The 19,459-nt window shown below is 46.9% G+C and overlaps 6 protein-coding genes across 6 annotated transcripts; 3 read left to right on the forward strand and 3 right to left on the reverse strand.

Moving 5' to 3' along the window:
• Positions 1-119: 119 nt before the first annotated feature.
• On the reverse strand, positions 120-2,250 carry FMAN_06972 (uncharacterized protein; the record flags this gene model as incomplete). The annotated part of the gene is made up of 9 exons (XM_041830541.1): positions 120-240; positions 299-547; positions 600-730; positions 795-1,402; positions 1,450-1,513; positions 1,572-1,633; positions 1,694-1,837; positions 1,891-2,036; positions 2,087-2,250. The coding sequence occupies 9 exons, from the start codon at positions 2,248-2,250 to the stop codon at positions 120-122; spliced, it is 1,689 nt and encodes a 562-aa protein (XP_041681194.1).
• A 570-nt stretch (positions 2,251-2,820) lies between these two features.
• On the reverse strand, positions 2,821-3,864 carry FMAN_06973 (uncharacterized protein; the record flags this gene model as incomplete). The annotated part of the gene is made up of 1 exon (XM_041830543.1): positions 2,821-3,864. One exon carries the CDS (start codon positions 3,862-3,864, stop codon positions 2,821-2,823), a length of 1,044 nt encoding a protein of 347 aa, XP_041681195.1.
• Positions 3,865-5,187: 1,323 nt separating this feature from the next.
• Positions 5,188-6,333, forward strand: FMAN_06974 (uncharacterized protein; the record flags this gene model as incomplete). The annotated part of the gene is made up of 2 exons (XM_041830544.1): positions 5,188-5,342; positions 5,406-6,333. 2 exons carry the CDS (start codon positions 5,188-5,190, stop codon positions 6,331-6,333), a joined length of 1,083 nt encoding a protein of 360 aa, XP_041681196.1.
• A 3,870-nt stretch (positions 6,334-10,203) lies between these two features.
• Positions 10,204-12,439, forward strand: FMAN_06975 (uncharacterized protein; the record flags this gene model as incomplete). The annotated part of the gene is made up of 10 exons (XM_041830545.1): positions 10,204-10,456; positions 10,506-10,573; positions 10,628-10,799; positions 10,852-10,947; positions 10,995-11,257; positions 11,311-11,404; positions 11,454-11,628; positions 11,683-11,819; positions 11,870-12,122; positions 12,181-12,439. The coding sequence occupies 10 exons, from the start codon at positions 10,204-10,206 to the stop codon at positions 12,437-12,439; spliced, it is 1,770 nt and encodes a 589-aa protein (XP_041681197.1).
• Positions 12,440-14,006: 1,567 nt separating this feature from the next.
• Positions 14,007-14,810, reverse strand: FMAN_06976 (uncharacterized protein; the record flags this gene model as incomplete). Its single annotated transcript, XM_041830546.1, has 1 exon — positions 14,007-14,810. One exon carries the CDS (start codon positions 14,808-14,810, stop codon positions 14,007-14,009), a length of 804 nt encoding a protein of 267 aa, XP_041681198.1.
• A 464-nt stretch (positions 14,811-15,274) lies between these two features.
• Positions 15,275-19,354, forward strand: FMAN_06977 (uncharacterized protein; the record flags this gene model as incomplete). Its single annotated transcript, XM_041830547.1, has 1 exon — positions 15,275-19,354. The coding sequence occupies one exon, from the start codon at positions 15,275-15,277 to the stop codon at positions 19,352-19,354; it is 4,080 nt and encodes a 1,359-aa protein (XP_041681199.1).
• Between the last annotated feature and the right edge of the window lie 105 nt (positions 19,355-19,459).

Here is a 19,459-nt window from a genome sequence, read left to right on the forward strand (position 1 = left end):
CATAAATGTGAATCTACCTGTATATTACCACTCAGCTGGGTCTATCGCAATATGCAGTCGATGCCTCGCCACAATATATAAAGTATACACCATCATACGACATGAGGGCCGTAGTCCGCTCATGCCTGGCACAGAGCTCCTCCATTCTTCCAGTCACCAATAGATTTTGCGGCATAGACATAGTCAGTATGCTCAATGAGTTCCGAGACTTGACTGATCTGACCATGGGTTGGGAGAACACTGGAACCTCGTCAGTTCTTTGCTTTCGTTTTTGTATCTTGTACTATGAAGTACTTACTAGGCCCTTTCAGGAACACCATCCCTATAAAGCTGACCGAGCCACTCTCTCATTTCCCACCTGTCATTGTTGGCATCAGGCATACCAGGGTGCCATGCGTCGGCCTCAATGATAGCAATACCTGATTCGTTGGTAGGGCACTTGTTAGTGATAAATGCATATGACCAGTCGATGGAGTGTGTGGCTTGCTCCTCCCAGATGAACCAGGCTTGGTGCTTGTTATCGCTATGGATATAGGGGTGCGTTTCGCTAGTAGATGATTAGATGGTATTTCTTAGTTGATTGATGCACAAAATCATACTTGAAGGTGATGAGCTCGGCACCGGGAATGCTTGACCAGTAGCTCGTTGCAATTTCGGGGATAATCAACTTGGCCCCAAGTTGGACATACTCAGCAGCTCCTCCACTGTGATCACGGTGATGGTGGGTAGGCTATTGCAGGAGAGTTAGCTTCCCATCACCAAAGCTTGGTTCATCCTAAACTTTGGGAGCATACCCAAAGATATTTAATAGGCTTCCCAATTTTCTTGTCAATCCATTCGATTACTTGCTTGGTCCACTGGGGAGGTGCATCACCGACGATGACGTGGTCCTCGAACTCGATCACGAATTGCTTAACTCCTAAAAACTCGTCGTTGACGATTAGCCAATAAACATTGGGTAGACCAGGGATGATGTTTTTGTGCTTGATACTGTCGACAGAGTTGTTGCTAATGCCGGATCCAGGACCAGACCAAAGCATGTTGCTACTGAATTCGAGAATATGCGCATGACTGAGACCCTCGGTCCTCTTTGGTGCCTCCCTGGGGAAAAATCCTTTCCCTTTCGACAGGCCACTAAAGAAGTCTTTGGGAAACTTGGGATTGATAGTAATTTCTTCGACGATGAACTCTTCGAGTGTCGCATCTAGCTTCTGCGTAGTGGAGTTATAGACGGTCAGAAACGTGTGAGGAAATTTGATGCCCTCGATGGCTTTGTATTGAGAAACATAAAGGTCGTTTGTCGAAGGTCCATAGATCATGTGATTCTCGTCGGTGCGTATGATGTGAGGCAGATGGCTAGACGCATCGAAGACCATGGTGATTTCAAGAATGGGATCATAAACTATCTAGGTTAGATCGAGATGACCAGGTTCGAGGCTGGTAACCCACCAGCAGGTGTTTTGATTCCATTGATCAAAACCTCAATAGCCTCGGTATCATGATGATTTTTCATCTGGAAATGTCAGCAAACTCTGCAGTTGATGATTACCAACAAAATGTCCACTACGCACCTCCAACAGAAGCTTCGGAGAAAAGACTTTTCCTTGCAGGACGAGAAATTCTGCAAGGGCAGCTAGAACAGTGAATCAGTCATCACCCGACTCCAGGAGCAGGAACAGAAGTCTCAACTTACCATCAACGTATCCGGATGTAAGATTTGCAGGAAGCCAGATCTGATTATTTCCACGAACATAGCAAGCGAATCCATCTTTGCCGCCGCGAACAACGAGAGAGTAGTCGAACTCATCAAGTCTAGCAGATGCCCAATACCAGTACTCTCATACGGTGTAAGCCTTTCGTCACACTAGAGATGGAGATAATATCACATACCACTAGGCTTGAAAACACGATCAATTCGCTGAGTTAACTGATCCGAAGCATAGCTGAAGGATATATTCTGGGATCCAGAAATTGCTACAGCTGTGTCTGCTTTGTCCAGGTTGTAGCTCTGCATAAGACTCCGTGAATGATAGACACTGGATGATTCAGAGAGTAGTCAACTGACAGATGTAAGTGAAGGACCTACTTTGGAGAGTGATAGGTGATTCCTTTGATGCCAGCAATTGCCTTCTCGCCGCCGAGCGCGACCAAAGCTTGACCGATGAGAGTATCAGCCGTCGGGGGGGACAAAGGGACTGTCTTGGAAGCCACAAAGGCCACCATGGCAAATGAGAGAGCGAGTAACTTCATAGTAGATATGATGTGATTTTTTGATTGGATATGAGGCTCGAGATGCGATTACTATTGTTTGATGCTACCTGTGATTCATCTCCAGAAAGGCATGGCTTTTATAGATTTCCACTGTATAAGAGGAGCTAACCCTTGATACCAAGCTTCATGGAAAGGGCAAAAGGAACACGATGGTGCTTAGTGTGTATTGAGGCTTAGCAGCGGAACTTGGTCTAGCGCCTGTCGCGCGGCCATAGGTTAGAGTTGAAGCTTATGGGCGGACTTTAAATAACATCCGCTGTGCGTCATGTAACATGTGAGGCCAATGTGACTAGGGATTCAATGAATAAGAACCTGCCTTTTCAAGGACTGTCATCATTTAGATATATTGATAAGAGTCAATTAGAGTTTAATGGCGCTAGACAGGGATCTACTACTGCACGCCTTTTGTGGTTACAGCTTTCAGTGCCTTCTGATGAAGCATGCCAGCGATAGAATGTCAGGTATACTAGTTTCGGGGAGTCAATATATAGAGAACTAATACTAAAGAGTTCTTTGTGATATGCTATCTCTGAGATCATTTAATAACTATCAGAAGACAATAACAGCGCCGTTTGCTTCAGCTCTTGTATAGCTAACACCATGAACCTTGAATCCCTCTGGGTTAAGGAGAGTGATAATGCCCCCGTTGTTAGAAAGCGGGACACTAGTTTCAATAGTCTTAGTCTCAGCAGGACCAATGCGTATACCCGACGGTAGAACTTGAGTATCTCCAGTCTTGATACGAATTTTCCAGCCACTGAGATCAATCTCAGCCCCGGATCTGTTCCTGAGACTAATTGTCTCTGGGGCAGTACCTGGCTGATGATCCGGACCAGGTGGGTTGACAAGAGCCTGGACAATGAACACAGGCGAGTCTTCAATATCGACTCTCTCTCTTTCGTCATCAGACCGCTCAGGAGCAAGAAATTCCGCCCAAGTCAAGAAGTCCTGGTCGGGCAGTGGGTAACCAGCGCGTTTGGGGCCGTCTTCAGTATGCACAGCCTGAGAGGCGAAGCCAATGAAAACCGCTTCCCAGTGATCTTCAAATTGAAAAATGAGACCACCGTCCTCGAAGACTCCATTGTCCTTGACCCAGCGCCCGGAATTTCCCTGATTCATGTGGACGTTGTGTATACCCTTGCCATCATTGAATTCTGAGCCGTAGATGTAAACTGTAGCTCGAGCTGAGATAGCCCTATCGATGATGGGCCTCAACTGATCAAGGATGTCATTGTCTGCCCCGTCAACGTCATGAGGTAGGATGCGGCCACTGGCGCGGCTGAAGAGGTTGTTGCGGATATAGTCCAGTGCAAGACCATTCAATGTCTGCTCCGTTGTACCGGAAAGAGGGCGGAAACCGTTGCTCAGTTGAGCCAACTTGGTGGTGACAGCATGGGTAAAGTCAGGAACTGTCCAGTAGGCAAGGCGGGACTCTTCTTTATTTCCTGACTTGATATTGATGGCAGCTCGACCGACTGCGCCTAGGCCATCATCGAAGTAGAGCGAGAGGTGAGGTGAATGTGGATCTGCGATTCTGTCCTCAAAAGTGTAGCGGACGGGCTTCGCACGCCAGACGCCGTAGTCTTTGACCATTTTACTGGCTGAAAACGTGGAAATAAGAAGAATAAGAGTCAAAAGGTTGAGTGTTGTGAATGGAGTTGTCTGTGATGACCCTTTGTTAAATATGTAGTGATACGACAGGTATATATAGTGAAAAAGAGGTGTGACTGTTTTCGATCGATGGATATGCCTTGGGCGACAAAGTAGTAGTGTGAAAGGCTGAACTGCCCTACATTCCAGTCATTCAGCCAGCCACAAAACTCCCCTGATGCGAATGAAATGTGATATCTGACAGCACATATTGTTTGCGCTATCATTTCCCATAGTAGGCCTTGCTTTACGCTAGTTTATCGTTATGTTTACGGTAGTATTATACATAAGAATAGTGGTTTTACTGATCCGGTAGTAATTTTAAAATTTGCTACAGTGGTCCGATAATTGTATGACGAGCTGGCAGACTCAATTATGGTTGGTCGTAAAGTGAAGTGTAGTTCCTAGTGACTTGGTTTAGGATGAGATAAATGACAAATGAGACCGTTTGGTAACTTTTGCCTTTCCACCATCACGACTTTCAGCTCCGTGTGGTTACGGAGCTCTGGCTGTGCTGCTGAAGGGAGGGTGACACATTGTGCTCGCTCAGGGCTCTAATTGGCTATGTCGACGTCAGCTGAAGAAATAAAGAGCGCCCCTCTGCGCCCCAGTTTAAGACATTTATGCTTATTCCTTAGCCTCGACCATGCATGAATTAAGCCTTTTGTTACATTCCCCCATTGCAGCAGCCAGAGGTCTCCGTAGTTTGGTCTAGACTTTTTAGCAACCGTATGTTGATCACTCTATTATGTGTCCCTAATATGCTTAGCTGGCGAACAGGGCTGATGAAATGGTCAGCCACTGGCGGTTTACAATCCAACCGCTGTCGCTGTCTCCTGAAAGCTTCTGGGCAAAGATTTATTTAGGCGGATGAAATATCTACTTTTGTTCCTCATTTGTGTTTGCAGCCTAAAGCTTAACTTTATAGGCAGCAGTCAGTCAACTACACTGTCAGTGCCACCCAATACGGGAACGGCCTGTTGCCAGTCAAGTTCAGCTTTGCGTAAACTTTATCAACACCTCGGCGAGTTGCATCAAAGCAGCCCATCAAAAGCGGACAAGTTTTACTGTTTTGCAATTGTGAAAACTCTATCAACTACGGTCACATGTTTCCCTGTGATGCGAACTACCTATTTAAACGCCGGCCTACTGCCATCTGTCCACTTATCCTTCTCTATCAAATGCAATCCTCACGCTACATCAGATGTCTTGCTGCATTATTTCTATCTCAACTATCCGCCCTCCGATACTGAGATGAAAGCCACCATGTTTCACACATTCCAGCGTCTCACCCTCATCTTGACGATCACAATCATTAGCAGTGTTGCTGTGATACCGTTGGTATCCGTTGTGCGTGACATAAAGTCATACAGCGACGTTAATGCTCCTGGTGTAGCGTTTGCTTTGACTCCTGACCATGGGTAAGTCCATTCACTCTCAGCCAGCCGTAGTCCGACAGTCGATTGAGTGGCAATCCTCCATAGAACCGCGGCGATCTTCTTCGGAAATGGGACATCTGTAGCTGTCGCGAGGGTCGAAGGGACTCAAGCCTATAAAGGCCTCATGCTACGACAAAATACGACTTTTACAGCAACCGACAATCCGAGCAATTTGAAAACATCGGTTTCTCAGCTCTGGGGCCTCAAAGAAAGGTTCTGGAAACAGCCAAAAACCGTGGAAGACATTGATAAATCCGCAGTGGAGCCGGTACTGAAAGGTCTGAGGGCAGCGGTTGAGGCATATCTTGGCAACTCTATATGTTTCGTCAAAGTCGCTTTCTCTCCAAGAGAGATGAACAATGGCTACCTCGCTGACATTGTTGCCGGAGCAGTCCGACAGAGTGGGCTTGTAGAAGTCTGGGCTGGACGACCTGCAGCTCCTATATTTGCTCTTTTTAGCAAGTGGTTGGACAAAGGCGATTCCGGCCTACCTGAAAGCCTCGTTCTTGTCATCGATAAAAGTGAATATGGCTTTCAACTCGCTTTGATCCACCAGGAAGACGGCTGGGTAGATGTTCTCCGCCACAATTATCATCTTTATACTGCAACTGAGAATATTACTAATAGGGCGTCATCGCTCCAATACGCCCTCGAGGAAATTATCAAGCCACCATTCGATTACAAATTATACGGTATACAAGTTCCACAGAATATCAAGGACCTTTTAATCTACTGTGATGATACCTGGAACCCTGGATTTCGAAGCACTCTTAATGCAACTCTCGACGCACGTCTCATTCAAGGTGCATACCAACGTCAGCCAGTCTACGCTCCTGCTAGAGGACTTGCTGAAAACGTCTTTCATATACTGAATAATCCCACATCTCACGTCAGAAAGACAGCTACATTTGGGTGCTGCTGGAAATCTAGAGGAAGGGGTTGCCCAATGGACTTTGCCGGCCCACTAGGTTAGGTTTTAGGCTGCAAACCCAGGTTACGAATGAAAAGACGATATTACTTTCCCCAATATAAGCCTTTACCCAAAAGCTTATAACAGATTGGTCACTTCCCAAGGATACCATATAAGTTGGCCGGAATATATAAATTATCCCGCTACACACAATATGTCTCTTGTGCCCCCTTCAGACTCTATGTTTGGCCTTACATTGTCAGCCTTTCATCTGCTTACCTCGTATACCGAGTTAGTATCAACGGGGCACATGGGGCTTGTAATTCTAGATCGTCCAAGCGAAACCCTTTTATCATAGTCACGTGTAAGGCGCGTGATATAAGCTATCAGCTATAGGGTCTATTAACTTAAAATAACACTCTAATTAAAGTCAGTTTAGGCAATATACTAACTACTTAATATAATTACCTAAAATAAGCTTTATAAGCCTATCTAATAATAATTATATTTAATATAAAAAGAGAACTCTAAATATATTCCCTAAGGGATAAAATGGCTGCCTCAGTCCACCATCGTAGCTCTCTAACTCAGCATCATCAGAAACACTGGTCAAGATGCAAGCTCTTATCATGGTCACCCTTGCCTACCACACAGAATAGTATCATGGACTAAACCAGTGCGCATGTGGGGTGGCGACAAGGCTGGTACTCGAATGATCACAACGGCTAAATACAACCGGGATACATGATCCGCCTGTATTTCCCTCTCTCTAGCTGAGAAGAAGGACTGGTGTATCACATCGCATGACTTAATCCGAATCGGGACATGCCATTTCGGGTTAGCTAAGCCATCACGTTATCGATGTGTTATTGGTGATGGTCTTGAAATAGGTATTACAAACCTCCTATGGCTGGCTGCGCAGTCACGATCCAGCCGCCAATGCTTCAAGTTAGCTCGCCAGCCTTGCCACAAATGCTGCCGGAGATGCGTCTGACTTTCAAGACGGATAAGCGCTGAAATACTGACGCTAGTTTCCAGTGGAAAATGAATCACAAAAGTTCTGGTGTGATGACTGACCTGATCGCTGAGATGCGCCTAGAGTGTCCATCGAGTAGTCCTGAAAACAACCTCTAGCCTCAGGAGCGTTTCCTCTGCCTTCATCGTGTTAATATTTTGCTCTGTAGCGTGAAGCTCAGCCGATTTGGGTGCTTCAGAGCCGCTTCGCAATACTGATTGCTCCAGAAAGGCTTGGCGTTCGGCAACCTCCCCTTGAAACTCATTGTGAGCTTCCTTCAGCTCTGTACCTGCATAGCTCATGTCCTTGAGTCCTTCGCACCTCGTTTAGGACCGAAAGTCGTTCTGGGCTAGAACCTCGGAATAGCATAGAGAACTAAGTAGGTTGCCTTTACCCTCGCGGAATGGCCATGGTTGCTGTGATAAGCTTGAGAAGTTAAAAGAGGCTTGAAGGTAGAAAACACCAAGAAGCACATACGGGTAAAAGGATATGGTTGAAAAGATTGAGATTCGGTGGTTCATGGTCCTTTTGAGTGCATTTTGACGTTGCTCCAGCCAGCGCCGAATTTCATCTAAAAGTTCTTACTGCTCAGAGGTCCAAACGCAAGTGTTAATAGTCAAGTTATTCATCGTTTCACCGCTTTCGGATCGATGGACAGTCGCAGAGGGAGGCCTATGTATCGCGTATATATAGCTTTAGACGACATTATGCACCTGTAAGTTTAGGGATGTTTCTTGCCTAAATGCTGACCAGTGTCTCTACTCCCAACCTCATTCGACCTCAAACTCAACTGGATCAATATGACTCAATCTAATCGACGGACCACTTGGATCTTCACACCCTTCCTTCCATGAAAGCTGACCAGGAGGCGACATTACATCTTCATTCCTTCCATAGCGCCACCACTCAACCTCCTCATTATCACGTACTTCAAGTTGGTACCTGTGGCCGGGCTTAAAGCTCGTTCGCCTTCAAGGCCAGCAGATCGAAGGAACCTGTGACTGATGATAGTAGGCTTTTCTGGCTCCAGTGTAATAAAGTAATCGTCGTCACGGCCACCCAGCTAATAAGTAAACTGTGGTCTTTTGGGGCCTTTTGTAGACTCGAGCTGGAGCGGCAAACCAGTCGTCAGATCCACACAGATGAAGTTTTTACGGCACTGGGCAAGTCTAAGATTGAAGATGGTATGCCATGTGAATATAGTGATAGGTTCGGAACCGTGTAATGTTGCCATGATCGAGATGGTAGCACCGGGAGGTGATACAGAGCCTCTGGTGAATGTCGGCGGATCGATAGATAGGCTCACCGAGATTGCTGGGCTTTTAAGCGTATTATTGGACATCTTATCAAATAAATGTCTAACTAAACTGAGCACGGTAATGCAGCTGCGAGTATGACTCTTTTGTTGTGGAGGTGATATATTGACTCAGATGTCCAGCGTGTATGTAGCCTGAGGCTGCAATGACATCATTCACAGTTCCAACTAACAACCCGAGTTAGCGGCCAGGGTAATAATTAGCTAAGAGGCCACTGATTGAGGGAAGATAGTTATCTTCCTTCTGATGCCTTAAAAGGAGTTTTTAATCCATATTCTACTAGAGCTCTTTACAGTCTTATATAAATAGCTTCTCTATATTAAATTCAGGTCCATTGTGTTTCTTTCCTTTTTAAATTCCTTGCACTTTATTGATCGATTGAAGGACTGTCCTATCTGTAGTTAAGATAGTCTCACGTTTCTTAGGCAATAGTTTTCGGTAACTGGTATACTGCCCAAACTGGCGTTAATAACAGTGTTATTTTGAGTTGATAGACCCTATAGCTGATGGCTTACCTCACGCGCCTTACATGAAGTTTCACGTTTGGGTCCTGCCCATGGCCTGAGCGCACGTGTGGGCTTATGGGAAGAGAATTCAAAGCTACTTAAACCCGGGTGGCTCTGTCTCTCATCCGGGGATAGGAAATTGTGCAGCCGAGGACAGGAGATGGAGAAGATTGTTGGTTATTAATAATGAAATGGGCCGACTTAACCGTAAGATGGACGAATCATGGGATGCTGTTTTGTGGGATTGCCATGGTGGGCCACTGTCGCCATACTTCGCAATCACCCATGGTAGAACGTCATCGGCTATAGCCAACCAACACCCGCGATCAACCCTTGATAAGCCCTTTCTGGCTTTCATAAGCGAGCATGAATTGCTAGACGAAGGAGAAGTGTGACATTCTCTTGGATTTAACTGGCTTCTAGTTCGCCGAACTTCTAACGGGGTATTCGTGAACCCAGGGCTAGCTGAATGGGTGAACCTAAGCGTACTGTCTCCGCAGGCAGAGGTGCAACAATTCTATGTAATACTAGAGGGTGTGAGAATACTGTGCTATATATCATCAAGTATAAAAGCTTCATCTTTGTCGATAACGTTTCACTGCTCTGGTAGTATGTTCTGTGCCTCCATTGGTCTAAAGACTTTTGATCTTACTCAACTTCATGGAACCGTTCTCTGTCAATGCGGTAATTGTCGGTTCGGATCCGACGCGTGAGGTAGCCATGATATACATGCCTAAGCAATTGTTCGCTTAACTTTGACATGGCCAGCTTTCGTCATAGTTGAGAGGTCTTTCGTGATGAACCACCCTGTTTTTCGTCCACTCCTCCCACATCCCGCCGAAATATGCCATATTTCTTGAAGATTTCGAAACAATTGTTAGCTAAGTATGGAAACATTATTGGTGGAGAATGTCCCGTCGTTCCGCTGTCGGCATTAGAGCAAGGCATTATATGCAGATGTTTGAACTATATAGCCAAATGTTTATTCCCAAGATCTTGGCTCTGTTAGAGCACCAACCCTTTTCATAAGCTTGACTTCTTTGGCCTAGCTTCATGTCCGTTTTTATTTAGTTGCAAATTGACCTATCGGTACACTATGGTTTCCTGGAAACAACCATTCAGTGGCCGCTCTGACGCGGCTGTTGCGACCGCGAGCAACGATGGCGAATTCTCTGACGGAAGCTTGAAATATGTAGGAGAGACAGGCGGTAACAGCAACGCTGTCACGTATCAAGAAGCCACTGGAGCGCCTGTCGAGCATGACTCGCCTTTGGGATACGATGTTGGGCCATTCACTATCGTCTTGATCAATGTCACTATGATGATTGGTACTGGCATCTACTCTACACGTATGTTCCCACTCATGATTACTCGAACAATATTGCTTAAACTTTCTAGCCTCTGCAATTTTACACGGCACCGGTTCGGTTGGCCTCATGTTCATCTATTGGACTTTGGGTTATTTGGTAAAGATCTCGTTACCCACTCAGGCCAAGAACTTGATCTAACATCGTTCTTAGCTTTGCATTGCATCAGGTGCAGTCTACCTGGAATTTACCGCATACTTTCCTAGTCGATCGGGCTCCGAGGTTGTCTTCCTCGAACAAGCGTTCCCTCGGCCTACCTGGTTTTTCCCAACCACCTTTGCTGTGCAGAGCGTCCTCTTGTCATTTGGTAGTAGCAATGCTGTTGGTAGGCAGGAAGCAAGCCTCCTTCGAGATATCAAAACTAACCCTTGAAACAGTCCTGGCAACCTACCTCTTTCGGTGCTCCACCAAAGAGCCCAGTAACTGGGAGATCAAGGGTGTAGCCCTGGCTGGATACACCGTGGCATGCTTGTGTAAGTGGGCCTTTTCACTGGTATGCGACTATACTTACTCGTCGCAGGTCTGGTGTTTAACACCAAGTACGCTTACTGGTTCCAGAATGCGATTGGTGTTGTCAAGATTCTCACCCTCATATTTATCATTATTACCGGATTTGTTGTTCTAGGTGGGCATACCGACGTCGAAGACCCCAAGGCCAATTTCCGAAACGCATTCGAAGGCACAGGCTCAGCTAGTGCATACGGTCTCACCAATGCACTGTATCGAATCATCTTCTCTTATGGTGGATACAACAACGCTTTCAATCTCGCCAACGAAGTTAAGGTATGTTCAGAGTATTATAGTATCGTTTGCATCGGGCTGACTGCTTGCTCCAGAACCCTGTCCAATCCCTGAAGAAATATGCTTTTGCCGCATTGACGACGGTATATGTTCTTTATATGTTCGCCAATGTCGCTTGGCTTTCAGCGGGTACAGTACTCAGGCTCAGTCCTTTCGAGAGTTTTACTGATAGTTATAGTGCCCAAGGAAGAGCTCGAAAGCTCCGGTCTGACAGCAGCAAGCTTGTTCTTTGGTAATGTGCTCGGAAATAGTGGAGCAGTGCGAGGTCTCAACTTTCTTATCGCTTTGAGTGCCTTTGGAAACATCATGGCCGTCATTGTTGGACTGTCCCGCCGACTTCGAGAATGTGGAAGGTTTGTCTACTCAGAAGCGATGTTAAGGACGAACAAACTAACACATATCCATAGACAAGGTGTCCTACCGTGGACTCCCTTTTGGGTTTCTACCAAGCCATTTGGAACACCCCTCGGACCGTATTTCACCACTTGGGCTATCACTGCCCTTATGATTCTTGCCATCCCATCTGGCGATGCCTTCAACTTCGGTACGTCATCTCGTCTCTCTTCAGATGTAAAAGTAGCTGACCGATATTAGTGAGCGACCTCGGTGTCTACCCGGGTGCGGCTTTCAATCTTGCCATGGCTGTGGGACTCTACGTTGTGCGCTGGCGCCGCAAGCGTGCAAACCTACCTTCCCCCGAGTTTAAGGCTTGGCATATTCTTGTTATTTTCAATATTCTCGTTCAGTCGTTTGTAATCGTTATGCCTTGGTATCCTCCCGAGGGTGGAATGTACGCCGGCGATGTCAGTTTCTGGTATGCCACATACGTCGTGACAGGTATAGGAATGTGAGTTCATGAACCCCTATCAATACCGTGGTTGGCCACAGCTAAAACAATTCTATAGCCTCATTGCATGTGCTTTGTACTACTATTTCTGGGCATTCCTGATGCCAAAATGGAAGGGCTATAAGCTTCGATCAGAAGCCGTCATTCTGGATAATGGTGTTCAAAGTCATGAAATCAGAAAGGTTCCTATTGGTGAGCTGGATGAGTGGGAAGCGACGCATGATGTTGCTGGTCGTCTTCGTCAGGCTACGGTACTACAGTCTGGAGGTCCAGAGAAAGTGTCTCCCCAGTCTAGTGATTCTGAGGCCAAGGTCTGATAGATCGTTGCCATTCAACTAGATGCACACCTAAAATACGCACTGCTTATTTAGTGCTAGGTTATAGCAATCTATAGAGACCAAAAACCATATATACATACTTTACAAATGCCACTAAGTTTGTGGCATAGAATAAATACCTGTCATTTCGGATTTTATAAAGATACCTTATATTAATGCTAGTCATAAGGAGGATTTACAGCAGAGACTGATATAAGCTAACCCTAAAATTCCAATGCTCTTTATTAAAGTGCTTATTGGTATATTTCCTATCTGGAGGTGTTATTTGCAGTTGAGACTTGTGGCTGAGAGTCCATTTCAGCAGACAGAACCTAATCCCTATCTGGGACTGCCTTATATCGTTACTAAAGGTAATTCTTGACCCTACTGCATTCTCGAACCGGCCACGGGGTAACTAGCCGTTTCATAGATGATAGTAAGACTCTCACCAATAATTGGAGTGTCACGCTTATCACGACTACTGAGAAAAGAGATAGAGGGCTGGAAAGTCGGAGGAGTTGGTGAAGTCAGGACAAGCAGCCCAGGGAACAGAAGAAGAAGGGCAGAGTGCACCATTGTGGAGGGGGTTATGTGTACTTGGATAGACTGGCAATGGGATGGATGATTCTGCTGATTGAAGCAGCAATTCCGATTTCCAGCCTGGCAACTTATTCCTTCTTATATATTCAAGTTTATGTGTCCCCACGAATTCTTCTTCCATCGCGCTACGTGACAGTCGAGCTCCCTAAAGGCTTGGGCCTTCGTCTTATGCCGAAATGATCGAGCTCTTGGGGTGCTATGAAAACAATTCGAACGTCATAATAGCTTGATCGTACTGCTTTGGAACCTTGCCCTGTGCAGTGTGATTGTCATTTGGTTACTCAACCGCTGCCACGGATGTTCAACAAACATTACTTTCCCAGTAACGCTCCGACCTGTAACCAATGATGATGCCGTATGGAACAGACACGGGATGCGCATGGCTAACAACTGTGATGTTGGTTCAGCCTTGTGTGAGTGGGTCATACACCATACATAAAACAGATTGCTTTCCTTTCCGCCGCGTGGTGTCCTCTCTTAGACACACCATTGTGTACCGAGCTAGGGGCCGCTGATCCATGCCACGGATTGGCGCAGAACTATGCGGTTGGTTGTGCCTGCGAGGATCTTTTGTCAATGCAAGCACTCAACTCGTCAATTATTGTCTTATTCACAAACACAGTATCCACTATGCTTCGCTCTTTAGGTAATGCCCGAACAGAATTGTGTTGGCAATGCTCACAGTCGGTTTCGCAATTAGGCCGCATGTCAAAGCACACTGATGATGGCCGGCTTCGGGAAGTTATTCCCAGATCAGTGAAGAATGCGATGCAATAGTGACGAAAAGTGTAAAATTAGAGGGTCTGAATCTGCATCCTCAGATGCTGCTCTGGTATGGCATCGGCTCTTGAACTACTAGTCAAGCTTTTTACGCAATAGATATGCGCATGGAGAAAAGCAATGTTCATTGCTCCGTTATCGAACCGCAGGAGAGACCTGATCTAACCTTCGTAGTGGATACTAACATTCAATCATATATCATCTCAACTCCGCTAATGTCATCGTCGTCGAGTGTTTCTTCCAAATCCGCCTCAATGACGTCTTCCTCGTCTTCATCTTCATCCCCCATGATTTCCTCACCCATGACCTTCCACCTATTCTTAACATCCAAGAACGCACTATCGACATTCTTGCTTATAAACCACTTGTAACCAATACGTCTGTAACCGACAGCATACACCTGTTCCGTTGGTGACAGATATATCTGTGTCTGCTGTGCGCTATTCCCCCTTCTCAGGTTACCTTGAATATCTGCCAGTCCACCTGTAGGGTCGATACCCCCTGCCAAAATGGCACCAAGTGGGACACCCGCTCCCGCCGAAACATCCTTAGTAGCAGAAATGGATTGAGCGACCTTAGCGTCGATCACAGTTCGAAGAGCTGTGATCACGTACATCTTGTGGCCACTGGCGATGGCGTCTTGTAATCTCATCCGCGTACGTTCCTGCGATACAATCTCTTTGAAGAAAGAGAGAGGACTTTTGACCTCGTAGCACATCGCTTTGCACGCCGAAAGATCGAGCACATGAGTGTGAGAGTTATTCCATGATCCTGATAAAAGCTTGGTGAGGCTAGCTTCCAGGGCCGAGCCCTTGCTCTGTTCAATCCGTGCTTTGAAATCGAGCTGCTCTGTTACGTGAATGGCATCGTCTGCGAGTTTGTATGGTTCGAAGGCATCGATATGGGGTTGTCCGATGTTTGGTACTAGGTTACCTAGCTTGACCTTCCCTAGATCAAGAGGGGTGCTGATGAGTACGAGTGGCAGCGGCATTTTCAAAAACAACAAGATAAACTCGCTGCCATTTGGCGATGAGAGTAATACGAAATATTCGTGAAGATGTCAAGATTCGTTGATCGTTTCAGGAAGCAGAGTTCTGTCATGTGGTCTTCTACCAAACACTCACAGCATTTGAATCTCAGCTGCGGGGTCGCACGGCATCTTCATGCCGATCGTCAAGTTCAGCCGCACGCCACTACGCTATAAAGCCTTGATTATTCGTCAGAATCTTGGCATTAGGCTCGTCAGAGGCGCAAAACTATTGGATCAAGTGGAATGTGACGGGCCGAGATCTTTATGGCTTTTGATAAGTTAATGTGTTGGAAATGCCGTTTTTCACTGCATCAAGTACTTATAACCCTTGTGTCCATGACCTGCCCTTACTGAAGATACGTCCTCGAGACCTTCATAAAACCTATCTCTAGCATTTTTAAGATTCCAATTTATAACTTTCCGCAATGCCTCTAGTCAGTCTTGCAGATCTTGCGCACGCCGGTCGAGATGCCTATTCACGTTTTCAAGACGACGAAGACGTTGAGACGCTCAGCCAGGCAATTGGATTTCTCAGAATCGTCAACAATCACACTCAATTGCCATTTGTACTTGCTGATCTGGGCCTGTATTTGCATGACAGGTATGGACTAGCTGGGAATTCATCTGATCTTGATGAGGCTATTCGCTTTGAGAGTGAATCTTTGGCCCGTATCGACCCAGACCACTCCAGTCGTCCTCGGATTCTCAACAACCTGGGCCAGTTTTATAGCTCAAGGTTCGAGTTGACCTCAACTCCAGGTGATCTGCGGCAGGCCATAGCTCAGACTCACCTTGCTGTGACGGAAGCAATCAAGCATGACGACGAGAAGGCCCCTGTGTACCTAGACTATCTTCTGGAACTTGCTGCCACGCAGACAAGCTATGATGGCACTGGTAGTGATTCCACTGAAACAATCGACAGGATCGAGGAACTCCTAGAAACTGGAGGAAACATAACAAAGGCCAGACACTACGATCTCGTTGCAAATATTTACTATATGAAGTCCGAAATCACATCTCAACTACCGGAATTACGCAAGGCTATCTTACACGCTGATAGCGCCCTGAACGCAACTGGGGATGACACAGCGTACCGGGCAATCAGGTTGACAAACCTTGCTAACTATCAACTTACACTGTACGAGAGAGGCTTTGAGGGAAATATTCTACGAGATGCCATCCGCAATATCAGAGAGGCGGTCGAACTCGCTTGTGGTGGCACAGACACTGCCTTGGTCGAAAAGATGGCACTTGCAAGCGCACTTCATCACAATTACGATTGGAGCAGGCACAAGGCCGATCTCAGCGAGGCAATTGAGATAGGTCTACAAGTCGTCAATACAACTGAACCTGAAGATTCAGACTGGGTAGACAGAATGCAAAACCTTGCAATCTTTGTGAGAACGGAGTTCAAGTCTGACGGTATCACCGATCATCTGACTGATGCCATCGACTTACTTCAGCAAGCAGTGAATAATGGAAGCCTTCCGATTGAAACTCGACGCGGTTCTGCGACGATACTACTGGACTTACTCGCCGACAAATACCACTCTACCAGATCAGACCAAGACTTTGCCCTTGCACTAAATGCTTATAACACTGCAATGCTTCCAGAGTCTGAGGAAACTGCTGCGCCTTGGGTGACCTGGAAGAGACAATCGCGTGTAACGGGAACAATCTCTACACTCTTCAGGAGGAGGTTTGAGTTTTCAAAGGATCCCCAGGATATTGAAACGTCTGTTATTCTAGCACGGGGACTCCTCTCGATTGCGGATTCTTTGGAAGACGATGGCTGCGCCAGTGCCTTAGCACTCGCCCTATGGACCGACTTCCGAGCCCGAGGCGGGATTGAGAAGCTTGATGAAGCCGTCGACTTAGCAACGAGGATTGCGCGAGACCGGTCGCCCGGAGGGGCGGATTACATTGGCGGGCTATCAAACTTGAGCAGTATCTGTCAAACGAGATACGATGCCACAGGTAATGAGGCGGATCTACAGACGTGTCTTGACTCAGCCCTCGAGGCATTGAGTGCCATGACGCCAAATGCAAACGTAACCCTTCGAATTGCATCGTTGCTGTCGGCAAGTTCAGCATTTATATCTAAGGCAGAGAGATTTGGAGATTTGGAGAATGTACAGCTCGCTGTCCGATACGCGTCAGACGCGATGGCCTTGGCTGATGATAGAATGTTGGACGTGGATGTCTCGGCGTCGTTAGACTTGACATTTTCTCAGGCTCTTGTCCTCCGCTACCATCACCTACAAGCTCTCGAAGATCTTGCCCAGGCCGTGGAGACCCTCAAGCATGCCAGAGCCACAGCTTCGGAGAACTTTCTATTTCCAACTGTGCTAAATAATCTAGGCGAGACTCTGAGACTCCAATTTTTACGAACGCGGAATTCAGGTTGTCTCATAGATGCTATCGATGCTTTGGAGGAGGCTATCTTCACGGCATCAGCCAGGGACCCAGCAAAGGCAATGTATCTAGGCAACCTTTCACTGAGTCTCTATGATCTGTTCAAGGTCACCAAGGAAACCGAGACATTGTATAGCGCTATAGAGTCTAGTGAGAACGCTATCCAAGAGACAGAGATAGGAGACACCCAGCTTCCCGAGAGGCTCAATGTTAACGGCTGCTTGTACGCCGCTAGGTTTGAGCTTAGCAACGAGGATTCAGACATGACCAAAGCGATCAACCAAACACAGGCTGCCGTAGACGCATCGCCAGCGGATAATCCTCAGTGTGCAAAGTATCACAACAACTTAGGGGGGTACTACATGAAGCGCAGCTTGGCGCGAGAGGCTGAAGACAAAGGGTCCTCTGGAAGGTCACGGGAAGACATGCAAGCCTCATATCAAGCCTACAAGCACCTGCTTTATATGTCTGGCGCCACTCCACTGGAGAGGGTCCTTGCAGGCTACAGTGCCTCGTCAATAGCTTTCAACGACGGCGATTTGAAAGGCGCGCAGGACATGGTGCAGAAGGCAGTCGAGATGCTTCCTAAGATAAGCCCCCTCGCACTTGACCGCTCAGACCAGGAACACGCTCTAGGTGGTATATCTGGACTTTCATCTTATGCTACATCTATTGCGTTAGCAGCTGGTTCCGATGCCTCTCAGGCACTCCAGCTGCAAGAAGCTGGACGTGGAGTAATCACTGGTCTTACCATCTCGGCTCGTAACGACATCAGCGACCTTGAAGCTCAAGCTCCTGACATTGCGGCTGAATACAAGAGTTGCAGAGATTCACTTTCTTCACAAACCCAAGTGGCATCCCTAATTAAACGCAGTGCGAGTTCTACGGGGCCTCAAGCAATAGATAGATATGAGCTAAACAAAAGGCTCGACGCGCTTGAAGAAAGGATCCGAAGAGAAGTCCCAGGCTTTACCAACTTCCAGCGACCTCCATCGACTGAAGACTTGAAGAAATTGGCACTTAAAGGGCCTGTTGTATCCTTCAACGTCAGCCACATCAGAAGTGATGCATTTATAATCACTCAAACAGATATCATGTCTATTCCCCTCCCTCAACTGAAGGAGGAAGATCTCACAAACAATGCAAAGCTATTTTTGGAGGAACCGGTGATTACAAAAGGTGGCCTAAGGACAATGAATACGAGAAACACATCACTATTGCGTGTTTTGAAATGGTTATGGGATGTGGCCGTACATCCCGTCTTAGAAGCACTGGGAATCCATCAGTCGCCAGCAGATAAGACGCTGCCCCGAATCTGGTGGACTGCGAGTGGTCTGATGGCGCTTATGCCTATCCACGCCGCTGGGGATCACACTTCAGAAGGCGCGCCGAACATCTTCGATTTCGTCATCCCGTCCTATACTACGACTCTAAGGGCTCTCGCATATGCTCGCGAGACGGATTGGGCCTCTTTACGGGCAGCTGATTGCGAGTTCGCGTTCATCGCCTCGCCGAACAATGCAAGAGAAAATTCACCTTTGACCGTGGAAGAATCTGCTCGCGAGCTCGATGATGCTGTACGGAAGCATTGTAGAACGAAGTTGCTTGTGGGACCCACAAAGCCCGACACCATTGGAATTCTCGAATCGTGCAACGCGGTGTACTTTGGTTGCCACGGTGAATCGATGTCAACCCAGCCTTGCAGAAGTTTTCTTCAACTAGGCGCCGATGATACGTCATATTTGACCATTGAAGAGATTCAAGGCTTGCGACATAAGAAGGCCCAGCTTGCGTACCTCTCTGCATGCTCAACTGCAAACGTGTCAGCTAGGCATCTCGTTGATGAAGTGGTCCATATCGCTGGGGCATTTTCGTTGCTGGGTTTTCGGCAGGTCGTTGGTACGTTTTGGCAGGCTAAGAATACACCGGCAAGATCGGTAGCTAGGCGCTTCTATGAGGAGCTGATGGCTTGTGATGATGAGAATGAGGATTGTATTGCAAGGGCTTATTATACTGCGGTTATGGAGCTAAGGAAGAGTAATGTTCGGGATCCGCTGGTGTGGGCTACTTTCGTTCACTTTGGGGCGTGATTGTAAACTGCTAATTCAGCGTAGCAGCATTTGTAATGCTGCCATAGGAAACATCTACCTGTCTAAGAACTTCTCATATTGCGATTCCTGGTCCGTATCGCGAAC

This window comes from Fusarium mangiferae (assembly GCF_900044065.1).
Source record: "Fusarium mangiferae strain MRC7560 genome assembly, contig: FMAN_scaffold005, whole genome shotgun sequence".
NCBI lineage: Eukaryota > Fungi > Ascomycota > Sordariomycetes > Hypocreales > Nectriaceae > Fusarium > Fusarium mangiferae.